Below are 11,478 nucleotides of genomic sequence, written 5' to 3'. Positions count from 1 at the left end.
ACCACACCCGGCTAATTCTTGATTTATTATAGAGATGAGGTCTCACCAAGTTGCCCAGGCTGGTCTTGAACCCGAGGGTGTAGGCAATTCACTCGTTTCAGCCTCACAAAGTGCTGGGATTACAGGCTGAGACACCAAGCCTGGCCAAGGGCAACTTTTATTGAGACCCCATGATTCATCTTGTCCTAGAGGCAATGTGCTATGATGCCAGCAAAGGGCAGCTGTGCCACCAGTGTGTGCCACAGAACACTGCCACATGAGGCCTTTCTCTACCTGTAAACACTGCTCCAGTAGAACCAGGGAAAACCCCAGTCTTATTGTCAAGGCAAGAGAAAAACCTGTTCCCTCAGGAACAACAGTGTGTGACGGATGACCTGGTGATGGGAACAAGATCACAGATACCTAAGCTCAATGGCAAGTGCAGTCAGCAGGGACTGGGATCCATGCTGAGCAGGTGGCCCTGGCAGTGCTAGGATGGAAGGAGATATATGCAAGCCTCTCAAACTCAAAGCTTTTGAGGTGCAGGTCATTTGCCAAGTGTTAAAGAGGCCATTTGTCAACAAATCCCTATCTTCTATCTTACCAAGGGTTTTTTTGTTGTTGGCAATATTTGACTTAATGTGGTAATAATTCGCCATAAATGGTCATAAGCTTCATTTGAGGAGTATTAAAATGGAAGCTGCAAGAGTCCTGACTAGTCATTACAGAAGTGAAAATGCAGGGAACAAGTCTTGCGCCCACCATGGCATCCAAAGGCATTTGTAGGCTGCTGGCGGCATCTCTGACTTCTTCCTTTCTAATAGAATCTACAGCTAGCAACTCACACAGGAAGCGCTTGCCTAACCAGGAAGAAAAGGCATAGGACAGCCTGACCTGGATACCGGCAGCATCTGGCTTAGAGTAGGGATGGGATGCAGAGTGAACTTGAAGGGGCAAGAATGGGAAAGTGAGTAGCACTAGTCAGTTCTTCTGAGAGACTATAAGAATCTCTATTTTTGAAAACATACTTAGGCATAGGATAGGGAAACTAACATTTATTGAGTGCCAATGGGTATGGCCTTGTGCAAGGAGCTTTCATCTATTATATCCCATGTAATCCTCACACCAACCCTGTGAGGTAGGTATTATCCCCAGTTGTGTCAGACGAGGAATATGAGGCTCAGAAAGGTTAGGTAGTTTGTCCAAGGACACATAACTAGGAACTCACAAGCTGGAACCGAGCACTTAAATCTCAGACTTATTACCTGGTCTCTCTCCTGCGCTGCCTCCTGGGAGGAATGAGAGGCCACCAGCAAAAGATGCAATTCTCACTTCCTGCCCCTACAGCCCAGTGGCCACCGAAAGAAGCCCGCACCTTCCCAGACCCTCCTCCTCTACCTTGGAAGGATGCAGTCATTTGAAGAGATTAAGACATAAATATAAAAATAAATAGCAAGGACAAGTCCCCTGCAACAAGGATATGCAGACTCCATGCGGTGGGAAGGTCATTGTGCCGTTCACAACTGCTGTGGGAGGGAGCCTTGTGAACCCTGGGGAAAGCTTGGACAATGACTGTCAAAGGCTGGAGTGGGTGGGCTCAACAGGGCCCTTCTGGGTCACACAGATTAGAGAACAAAACATCTGGAGCAGGCAGCAGCCATGGGCACGGGCACCATCCTCCTCCATCTGCTCATTTTACCGGTGTTTGTGATCCAAGAGGGATTCAAAATCAGGGGAACATACAAGTTTGTGCTTCACGTGTCCCAGGACTGTCATCTCCCCCGTCCTACTGTCTCCAAGGCCCACGGACACCAGCTCCTGCCAATCAGTAGAGACAGCAATAAGAGCCACGACCACACGTCCCAGAGCACAGTCCTGTGAATCTGAATAGGATACTTCCAAGATTCCCTCTTCCTTATTTAGCAATGGATCCCCAACTCTCCTTAAGCCCTTCAAAGGCCACTCCCTGCCCCATAGGGGCTCTCACCTGCAGGAAAGAGCAGGCAGTTCCCATGGTCACATCCAGAGTCACCTTGCCCAGAAGGAGCTGCACCTTTCCTGACTTACGGATCAGCAGCTTGCCAACCTGACCTTCTGTCAGGTCAGCCAGGGTACAAGAATTCTCTGCCAGCCTCGCTTCCTGCAGACAGAACCAGAGGATGGAAACTAGGCAAGGAGCATTTTTCTCTCTCTTTCATGAAGGAAACGCATGCTGCCTTCCAGAGAAAGGCGTTGGCAGTAAAGGTCAGAATGAACCCCCCAAAGGACAGAATGAACTCCTGTCTGCAACTGGTTAACAAAACAAAACCAACAGTAAACAAATACACAAATGGACAAAATATCAGTAACTGCTGAAACTGAGTGATGGTACATGGGACTTAATGTTCTCTCATCTGTTAATTTTCATCTGAAAATTTTCATGATTAAAAAGTAGGCTGGGTATGGTGGCTCACGCCTATAATCTCAGCACTTTGGGAGGCTGAAGTGAGAGGACTGCCTGAGCCCACGGGTTCGAGACCAGCCTGGACAACTTGGTGAGACCTCATCTCTACAATAAATCAAAAATCAGCCAGGCGTGGTGGTATATGCCTGTAGTTCCAGCTACTTGGAAGGCTGAGGCGGAAGGATCACCTGAGCCCAGCAGTTCGAGGCTGCGGTGGCTGGGAGTGTGGTACTGCACTCCGGTCTGAGAGACAGAGTGAGACTCCAACTCAACAACAACAAAAAAAAGTAAACATACATATACACACATACACAATTGGGATCAGAAAGCCCCATGGCCCTCGCAGGTACCAAGGGCAAACGGTCATTATAGTCATGCTGGGGTGGCATACTTTTGCTTCCCCTGACAGGTCGTTTCTCCGCTAGTCCCCCCACCCTGAATTCTCAAAGGACTGGCTCCTAAGCATACCCGGTCTTTCTCCTGCTTGACAACCATCATTTGTCCATCCTCGCTCTGCACCTCTGTCTTGACAGGCTTGATGTCCTGAGTAGGTGGCTGGCCAGGAAGGGTGTCTGGCAGCTGTAGGAACAGCAGTTCTTCCTCCTTGGTGAGGCTCAGCTCCCTCAGCAGTTCTGCTACAGATACATCCTTAGGGAGGCCTGGGGTCTTCCTGGCTGCTCTGGGTGGAGCCTTCATCTTGGCCTCCTCCTCCTCATCTCGTGGCTCCTCTTTCACTGCCCGGGTGTTATAATGGAGACTCATCACGTGATCAACCTCCGTACCATCCTACTGTTTCCAGCTCTGTGCCCCCATCTACTCCCCTGTCACTGAGCCAGGGAGCTGGAAAGAGACACTGATTATGGAGAGGAGCAAGAGCTGGCACATTCAAAGGCTGTGTGACTGACCTAAAAAGAAACATCTGAGACTGGGCCCACTGGCCGTTGTCAGACGCGAACCCTCTGGGAGGGAGAATTTGGCTTCTTTGTTCAGCTCATGTATTTTACAGTTAGAATGGGACGGGATCTGCCCACGAGTAGTAATCTCGGAGGCTCATGTGAGGGATTCCTGAGGGGCAGACATGGAAAAGGAGATGAGAAGTTAACTGACACACCATACCTTTCACACCAGGTACATCTATCTCCATGTCTTCTTCCTTGGGGCCAGCCAGGCAAGGTTTAACATCTGGTTCTTCACTCTCTTCCTTAAAAAGCCATCCCGAGTGAGCCAGCGGTAGCTGCACAGGCATGTTTCGAGTGTCATTCCTCAGCCCAGGGTCATCGATGAACTGCCAAGGAAGAGCTGGGGAGTCACATGGTCTGCCAGCACACATACCTGGATCACAGTATATTTAGTCTGTTTCTGGTTTTGTTTTTTTTTTGAGTTGGAGTCTCACTCTGTCGCCCAGACTGGAGTGCAGTGGCCGCTCCCAGCCACTGCAGCCTCGACCTACTGGGCTCCGGCGATCCTTCCGCCTCAGCCTTCCGAATAGATGGAATTACAGGCATGCGCTACCATGCCCGGCTGATTTTTTAATTTATTGTGGAGATGAGGTCTCGCCAAGTTGCCCAGGTGGGTCTTGAACCTGCGGGCTTAGGCAATCCACTCACCTCAGCCTCCCAAAGAGCAGGATTACAGGCTGAGCCACCGAGCCCAGCTTACTTTAGTCTGTTTCCAACCATACATTCCCGATGCTCAGCAGGATTCCAGGGCATCAGTGAGCTCTTCTGACCCTGACCTAGCTCCCCGAAGGCCCTTTTCCACAGTCACCAAAAAATCCCCTCCCCCCAGCCTCCTGGTACCCACATCATCCTTTTCCAACATGCGCAGAATCTGTTTGGTTTCTTCATCCGTTTCCCTCTTCTCTTTTTTGATGTTGATGATGTGAGAGGGTCCCATGTCTGACACATCCACTGTCTTATCCCAGTTGCCTGTGGGAAATCATCCAGGTCACTAGGGATAAACGAGGAAGAGGCCAACAGCAAGGAAAACTAAACTGGGAGCAGGGGAACTCCACTACTCTTGCCCTTCTCTTGAGCAGTCTGAGCTGAAATTCACTACTGATTCCTTCTCTGTACCTTTTTTCTTCATCATTTCAGCTGGGCCCTGCTCAAAGATTGAGTGGGACTGGATCACTTCTGGGCGGCCCCGGCCCCGTCCATGCCCCTCTCGCTGTCGGTCTCTGTCCCTCTCACGTTTTTCCTTCTTGATGGTTACTTCTTCCTTAGGCCTGGAAAAAAGAATTCATTAAGTGAAACCACTCATTTACTGTGCCTCAGAAAACTGGCCTTATTCTCTCCTCTACCATCTCTCTCCAAGTAAGTGGAGAGCTTATGTGTCAATAATGACTGACACCATGAGAAGCAGAACTCAATCCTAAGTCTAGAACTTTTTTCACTTCCTTGATAAGGCAGGGTCCTTTGACTTTGCTTTACTTTACCTTTTTGTCCAAAATGTAGGGTTTTTTGGTTTTTTTTTTTTTGCATTGACTGAAAGCAGGAAGGCTGAAACGGAAGGGAACTTAAGAAAAAGTGATAATATATTTGTTTAAACTAGTGGTTCTCAGCCGGGCTCGGTGGCTCAGCCTGTAATCCCACGCCTTTGGGAGGCTGAGGTGAGTGGACTGCCTGAGTCCGCGGGTTCGAGACCCGCCTGGGCAACTTGGCGAGCCCTCATCTCTACAATCAATCAAAAATCACCCAAGCGTGGTAGTGCGCGCCTGTAGTTCCAGCTACTCGGAAGGCTGAGGCAGAAGGATCGCCGGAGCCCAGCGGGTCGAGGCTGCGGTAGCCAGGAGTGGCCACTGCACTCCAGTCTGGGCGACACAGTGAGACTCCAACTCAAAAAATAAAAAATAAATAAACTAGTGGTTCTCAACTCTGGCTGTAAAAGAGAATCACCCCATGCTACTGCAAACAAGTTAAATTACAATTTCTAGAAATGGAGCCCTAAATGTCTTTTTTTTTTTTTTTTTTTTTTTTTGCAGCTTACACATCAAAATCACCTGGGAGTCAAGACTGACAATCCTTAGTGAAAAAAGCTAAAGACACAAATTTAGATTTCTGAGCTACACACCTGGTTACTTCCCAAAAGCCCCAAATTCAGAGCAAGTAAATAAGGGGCAAGTATTCAGAAGGCCTAGCTACTTACTCTTCCTTGATCTTCCGACTGATGATATTTGGGGTGAAGGTTTTCTGAAAGTAAAATACAGGAGTCACTGATTTGTTAAGTTCTGACCCCAAAGTACAGAGGAAAATCAAAACTCCCAAAGGGTACTGTCTATGGACCAAGACCACCACGGCTCTCCTCTGCACATTCCACAGTGCTGTCAGAGTTTTATAGATAGACATGTGCCCGAAAAGAAGGAACTTCATGCCACAGTGGCACTAAAAATCATTTTAACTAGCGGCCCTCTGAAAGGAGAGCCTCTGGGATTTCTAAAAGCAAAGAAATTTATTTAGTCTCCTCTCTTGTCTTCAAACTGCTATAGAAACCAGTCAGTATCATGGGAAAACAGTTCTAAAAGCAAGGTTTAAGGAGGGATGATCGGAGATCTGCCAGTTCTCTCAATTCGATAACAGTTACCAACACCAGAATTTCCCAAGGCAAAGTTATCTTTAAAAGCTGGCTGCTTTACACTTGCCATCCCGCCCTGACCTCTTGCAGGGCTACTCTTCACATCTACAGTCATATACATATGGAAGAGGCCACAGAGCCTCTAATGCCATGATTAGAGTTCATCACACTCTAGATAAGAAGTTTGCACATTGGGATGATGGAGAATTCTGAACTCTCTAACACCGCAAGCAATGTTTATATGTCTGCCTGGCTTTCGTGGGTTTTTAAAAGGTGTCCAAAACACACAAAATAAACAATGCTCAAGTTGCTTTTGCACGTCTTAATCCTCTTTCAACCACCTCTGAGAAATATCTCAGTATTTTGTACCAAGTACCTAGAATTGAAGGTAGGCTAGACTCCCTAACATTGAAAGAGGGGTGGGCGGAAGTTTGGGGACAAGATTCACGAGGCCCAACAACACGCCTGGCACACAGCAGGCCCTACACGAACATTAGCTGAATCCCAGGGGCCTGGAATTCAAGGTAGGTGGGTACCTTCTTGACTCCCCCGAGGGTGAGGTCCCTGGAGCGGATGGAGGGAAGGCGGCCGGGGGTGGGGGGGGGCGCCGGCCGCCGCCCGATAAGACCCCGGGCTCCAGACAGGAGGGGCCGGGGCCCTCCCGGAGCGCTGGGTTCGCCCGCGGCGTTTCCTTCCGACATGCTGCCTGAGAGAGAAGGGGCAACGAAATCACTCGAGGAGACCGACACGCGGACCCCAGGCGGAACCCCACCCACTCGGCCTCCCGCCCCCTCGTCAGGGCGTCCCTCCGGCGGCGTCTCGGCTCCTCCCCCTCCCACGTGGCGAGACTCCCCGGACCACGTGGGCTAGATCCTCTGGCTCGCGACCCCCCCTCTGCCCCAGCACCCGCGCCAGGCACCAAACAGAGAAGCACCTGGGACGCGGCTCCACGCCGCAGGTCACGACTTCACCCCCAACACCAGCCCCTGGCCTCCGTGCTGGGCGGAAGTCTGCGTGGCAGGGCCCGGGCGCCGCCATCTTGCCGCGAGGCGGAAGTGACGTTAGGGGGGCGGGACTGGGCCACAGTATTTATTAGGCGGCTCCTCGCTCCCCTCCGCCTTCTCTTCCCGGTTCTTCCCGGAGTCGGGAAAAGCTGGGTTGAGAGGGCGAAAAAGGAAGAGGGGGTCGGTGTGGGCTACGTCGCGGTGCGGACCTCGGGGGGGTCTCGGTCCTGGGCGGAAGGGTGGAGGCGCCGAGCTCAGGTTCGGGGTTTCTCCGCGGCCACTACGCCGCAACGTGGGAATTCGCCACGGCGGAGCCCCTGGGAGCAGTGGGGTCTCGGCGCGGGATGAGTCGAGGGTCGTGGGGGTGGAGAGCGAGACCCGGGCTCAGGTTCAAGGAGTCCTGGGCCCGGCCGATATCTGGCTTCGGGCTCTTCATGGTGACCTTGGAGTGGTCACTGTACCTCCTGGCAGCGGCCTCGCCCATCATGCTCGGGGGTCCCCTTTCCGGGACTCCTGGTGGGGTCCTGGGTTGGCTTTGGGGACAGCGGCAGTGGACCAAACGGTGCCCCAACGCTCCCACCCTGTGCTCACGACGGTGCGGGGGCCCTCGTGCACTCTTGGTAAAAGCCTGAAAGGAGCACTTGCTGGAGGGACACATTTTAAGAACGTCTTTTGATTCCGACGTTAGCAAATTTAACATGAACAGTGTCCTTTAATGCTATCCTCCCACCCATATGCAACCAAACTATTTTTGCTAGAATGCCACATTAGAGTACTAGTATTAAAGTTTGTGTAATACATCCCATCACCTTCATAGTGTTGTCATATTGTACCACAGTTAGTACCTTTTTCTTTTATTTGAGTTGGGGTCTCACTTTGTCACCCAGGCCGTAGGGCGGTGACACAATTACTACTCACCGCTGCTTCCACCTCCTGCGCTCCCAAGTAGCTAGGACTACAGGTGCACTACCACGCTCGACAAATTTTTTGATATTTTGATTTTTGTAGAGACAGGGTTCCTGGGCTCAAGCGATCCTCAAGCATGGCCTCCCAAAGTGTTGGGATACCACTGCACCAACCCTGTATCCTCCTTTTTCAAATAATAGTTTTTTGTTACTTCATGGAAGACTGCATCATTCTCTGGTGGCTATTTGATGATTTACGTATTTTCTTGTTTTAAAACAGATTGTTTCTTTTCTGTATTGTAAATAAGGCTATAATGAGCATCTGGTGCAACTGATTTTTTTTTTTTTCTTTTGGGTTATATCTTTGGGACAGGTTTCCAGTCTTGAGATAATGGACCAAAAGATGTTTTGTTTTGTTTTTTTTCTTAAGTAAACTTTTGGCTGGGTGTGATGGCTCACTCCTGTTATCCTGGCTCTTTCCACAGGATCACTTGAGCCCAGGAGTTAGACAAGCGTAGGCAACATAACAAAACATCTTCTCTACAAAAATACAAAAAATAAAAGTAAAATAGTCAAGTGTAATGGTATGCACCTGTAGTCCCAGCTACAGGAGAGGCTGGGGAAGGGGAATCACTTCAGCCCAGGAGTTCCAGGTTACAGCGAGCTGTGATCACACCATCACATTCCAGTCTGGGTGACCGAGTAAGACCCTGTCTCTAAAAAAATAAACTTTTTGTTTTGAGATAATTGTAGGTAACATGCTGTTGTAAGAAATAAGACAGAGAGAGCCCAAGTACTGTTTACTTGATTTCTCCCCAATAGTAACATTTTGCAAAACTCATGCCTCCTGAACCTCCAAGCCCAAGAGAGTGAAATCAAAGCAATTAAATTCAGTGCCCCAGTCAGAAGCTAAGGACCACTGTGTGTATCTCTGCAGGAGACTGGAAAGGTATCAGTTTGATCACAAACCAGAATATTGACATTGGTACAGTCAAGATACAAGACATTTCTATCACCACAAGGATCCCTCTGCCCTTTTTAGCGACACCTTCCTCCACCCACCTCCTCCCACCATTAATCTGTTCTTCATTTCTATAATTTTTTTATTCCAAAAGTGTTATATAAATGGAATCATAGAGTATTCAACTTCATGGGATTGCTTTTTTCTCTCGGCATGGATCCCTGGAGATTATCCAAATTGTCTGTAATCATAATTCATTCTTTTTTGTTGTTGAGTACCCATGTTTAAACATATGTAAACATAAATTTTTATTTCTCTGGGATAATCGCCCATGAGTGCAATTGTTGGGTCATTTTATGGTAATTGTATCTTGGTTTCATAAAAAAGTGCAAAACTGTTTTCCATATTGGCTGTGCCATTTTGAATATGCACATTTTATGGATCTTTATTCATATTGCTAAACTGCTTTTTAAAAAGGTTGTGCTAAGATGCATCACCACTAAGAATAGTATATATAAGAACAAGAATATGTATAGTATATAAGAATATGTATACTCTTTTGCCACATTCTTTTGCGTATTGGCTCTTAAATTTTAAAACTTTTTTTTGCCAGTTTACTAATACATTAATATTAAGGCTGAGTGTGGTGACTCACACCTGTAATCCCAACACTTTGGGAGGCTAAGGTTAGAGGATTGCTTGAGCCCAGTAATTAGAGACCAGTCTGGGCAACGCAGTGAGACCTTGTGTCTACACAAAAATTTTTAAAATTTGTTGGAGGCCGGTGTCGATGACTCAGCCTGTAATTCCAGCACTTTGGGAGGCTGAAGCGAGTGGATTGCCTGAACCCGCGGGTTTGAGACCAGCCCAGGCAACTTGGTGAGACCTCATCTCTACATTAAAAATACAAAATTAGCCGGGCATGGTAGTGCACACCTGTAGTTCCAGCTATTTGGCAGGCAGGGGCGGAAGGCTCGCTGGAGCCTAGCAGGTCAATGCTAGGGTGGCCACGAGCATGCCACTACACTCCAGCCTGGGCGACGGAGTGAGACTCCAACTCAAAAAAAAAAATTTTGCTGGACATGTTGGCATGTGTCTGTAGTCTCAGCTACTCAGTAGGCTGAAGAGGAAGGATCACCTGAACCCAGGATTGGAGGAGGCTGCAGTGAGCCATGATTGTGTCACTACACTTCAGCCTGGGTGACAGATGAGACTTTGATTAAAAAAAAAAATTATAGCCAGGTATGGTGGGTCATGCCTGTAATCCCAGCACTTTGGGAGGCAGAGGCGAGAGGATTGTCTGAACCCAGGGATTCGAGACAAGCCTAGGCAACTCGGTGAGACCTCATCTCTACAATAAATCCAAAAATTAACCTGGTGTGGTAGTACCACGCCTGTAGTTTTAGCTACCTGGAAGGCTGAGGCAGAAGAATTACCTGAGCACAGCAGGTGGAGGCTGTGGTGGTCATGAGTGTGTCACTGCACTCCAGCCTGGGCAACAGAGTGAGACTCCTACCTCCCCCCCCAAAAAATTAATATTTTGTTATGTTGCTTTCTAACCTGACCTTTTGTTTACTTCTTTCTCCATGTTGCTTTTTATAACAAACCAAACCAAACCAAACCAACTCCTTTTTTGTCTCCTGCAAAGCTACACAGTGGCCCTTAGCTTCTGACTGGAACACCAAATTAAATTGCTTTGATTTCATTCTCTTGGGCTTGGAGGTTCATGAGGTATCAGCTTCTATTTTTTTGTTTTATTCTTTTCACAAAGATACTTATGTTGTAGAAAATTTGAAAATTTTTTTTTTCTGAGTTGGAGTCCCACTCTGTTGCCCAGGCTGGAGTGCAGTAGCACACTCACGGTCATCGCAGCCTTGACCTGCTGGGCTTCCGTGATCCTTCCACCTCAGCCTTCCAAGTAACTGGAACTACAGGCACAAACCACCATGCCCAGCTAATTTTTTAAATTTATTGTGGAGATGAGGTCTCACCAAGTTGCCCAGCCTGGTCTCGAACCAGTGGGCTCAGGCAATCCTCTCATTTCAGCCTCCCAAAGTGCTGGGATTATAGTCATGAGCCACCACACCTGGGCGAAAATTTGGAAATTTTAGAAAGCACTGGAAGAAAATTAAACCCATCCGTTATTATTCCATCAACTGTTTTATATGCTTGAAGTTGTCTTTCTATGCACTTAGATTTTTTTAAATTGGGATATTTTACATATGATCCTTTAATGTACTTTTACTCTTTTTTTTTTTTTTTTTAGTTGGAGTCTCACTCTGTCGCCCAGACTGGAGTGCAGTGGCCACTCCCAGCCACCGCAGCCTCGACCTGCTGGGCTCTGGCGATCCTTCTGCCTCAGGCTTCCAAGTAGCTGGAACTACAGGCGCGCGCTACCATGCCCGGCTGATTTTTTGATTTATTGTAGAGATGGGGTCTTGCCAAGTTGCCCAGGCGGGTCTTGAACCCGCGGACTCAGGCAATCCACTCACCACGGCCTCCCAAAGTGCTGGGATTACAGGTTGAGACACTGAGCCTGGGCTACTTTTACTCTTTTTTTTTTTTTTTGAGTAGGAGTCTCACTCTGTCGCCCAGACTGGAATGCAGTGGCCG

At 48.4% G+C, this 11,478-nt stretch overlaps 1 protein-coding gene across 1 annotated transcript; it reads right to left on the bottom strand.

Annotated features, from left to right (window-relative positions):
- Nucleotides 1-1,019: 1,019 nt before the first annotated feature.
- Nucleotides 1,020-6,915, bottom strand: POLR3D (RNA polymerase III subunit D). Its single transcript, XM_008063547.2, has 8 exons — nucleotides 6,532-6,915; nucleotides 5,570-5,613; nucleotides 4,498-4,649; nucleotides 4,226-4,350; nucleotides 3,539-3,707; nucleotides 2,891-3,156; nucleotides 1,967-2,119; nucleotides 1,020-1,797 (listed from the first exon to the last, which is right to left on the bottom strand). Exons 1-8 carry the CDS (start codon nucleotides 6,694-6,696, stop codon nucleotides 1,675-1,677), a joined length of 1,197 nt encoding a protein of 398 aa, XP_008061738.1. The 5' UTR covers nucleotides 6,697-6,915; the 3' UTR covers nucleotides 1,020-1,674.
- Nucleotides 6,916-11,478: the final 4,563 nt, after the last annotated feature.

Source organism: Carlito syrichta, unplaced genomic scaffold, assembly GCF_000164805.1.
Source record: "Carlito syrichta isolate Samal-C Ts95f unplaced genomic scaffold, Tarsius_syrichta-2.0.1 Scaffold306946, whole genome shotgun sequence".
In the NCBI taxonomy this organism is placed as follows: domain Eukaryota; kingdom Metazoa; phylum Chordata; class Mammalia; order Primates; family Tarsiidae; genus Carlito; species Carlito syrichta.
The sequence above is the reverse complement of the archived record's forward strand: the minus strand, read 5'-3'. Positions and strand labels throughout refer to the sequence as shown.

Bases quoted from the DNA above. Each gene is read 5' to 3' on its own strand.
- POLR3D (XM_008063547.2), bottom strand. From the start codon at position 6,696: ATGTCGGAAGGAAACGCCGCGGGCGAACCCAGCGCTCCGGGAGGGCCC. The intron at 4,650-5,569 runs GTAAGTAGCTAG...TCTTTTTTCCAG, and splicing joins AGTCGGAAGATCAAGGAAGA to GCCTAAGGAAGAAGTAACCA. The intron at 3,157-3,538 runs GTATGGTGTGTC...ACACCCGGGCAG, and splicing joins AGATGTACCTGGTGTGAAAG to TGAAAGAGGAGCCACGAGAT.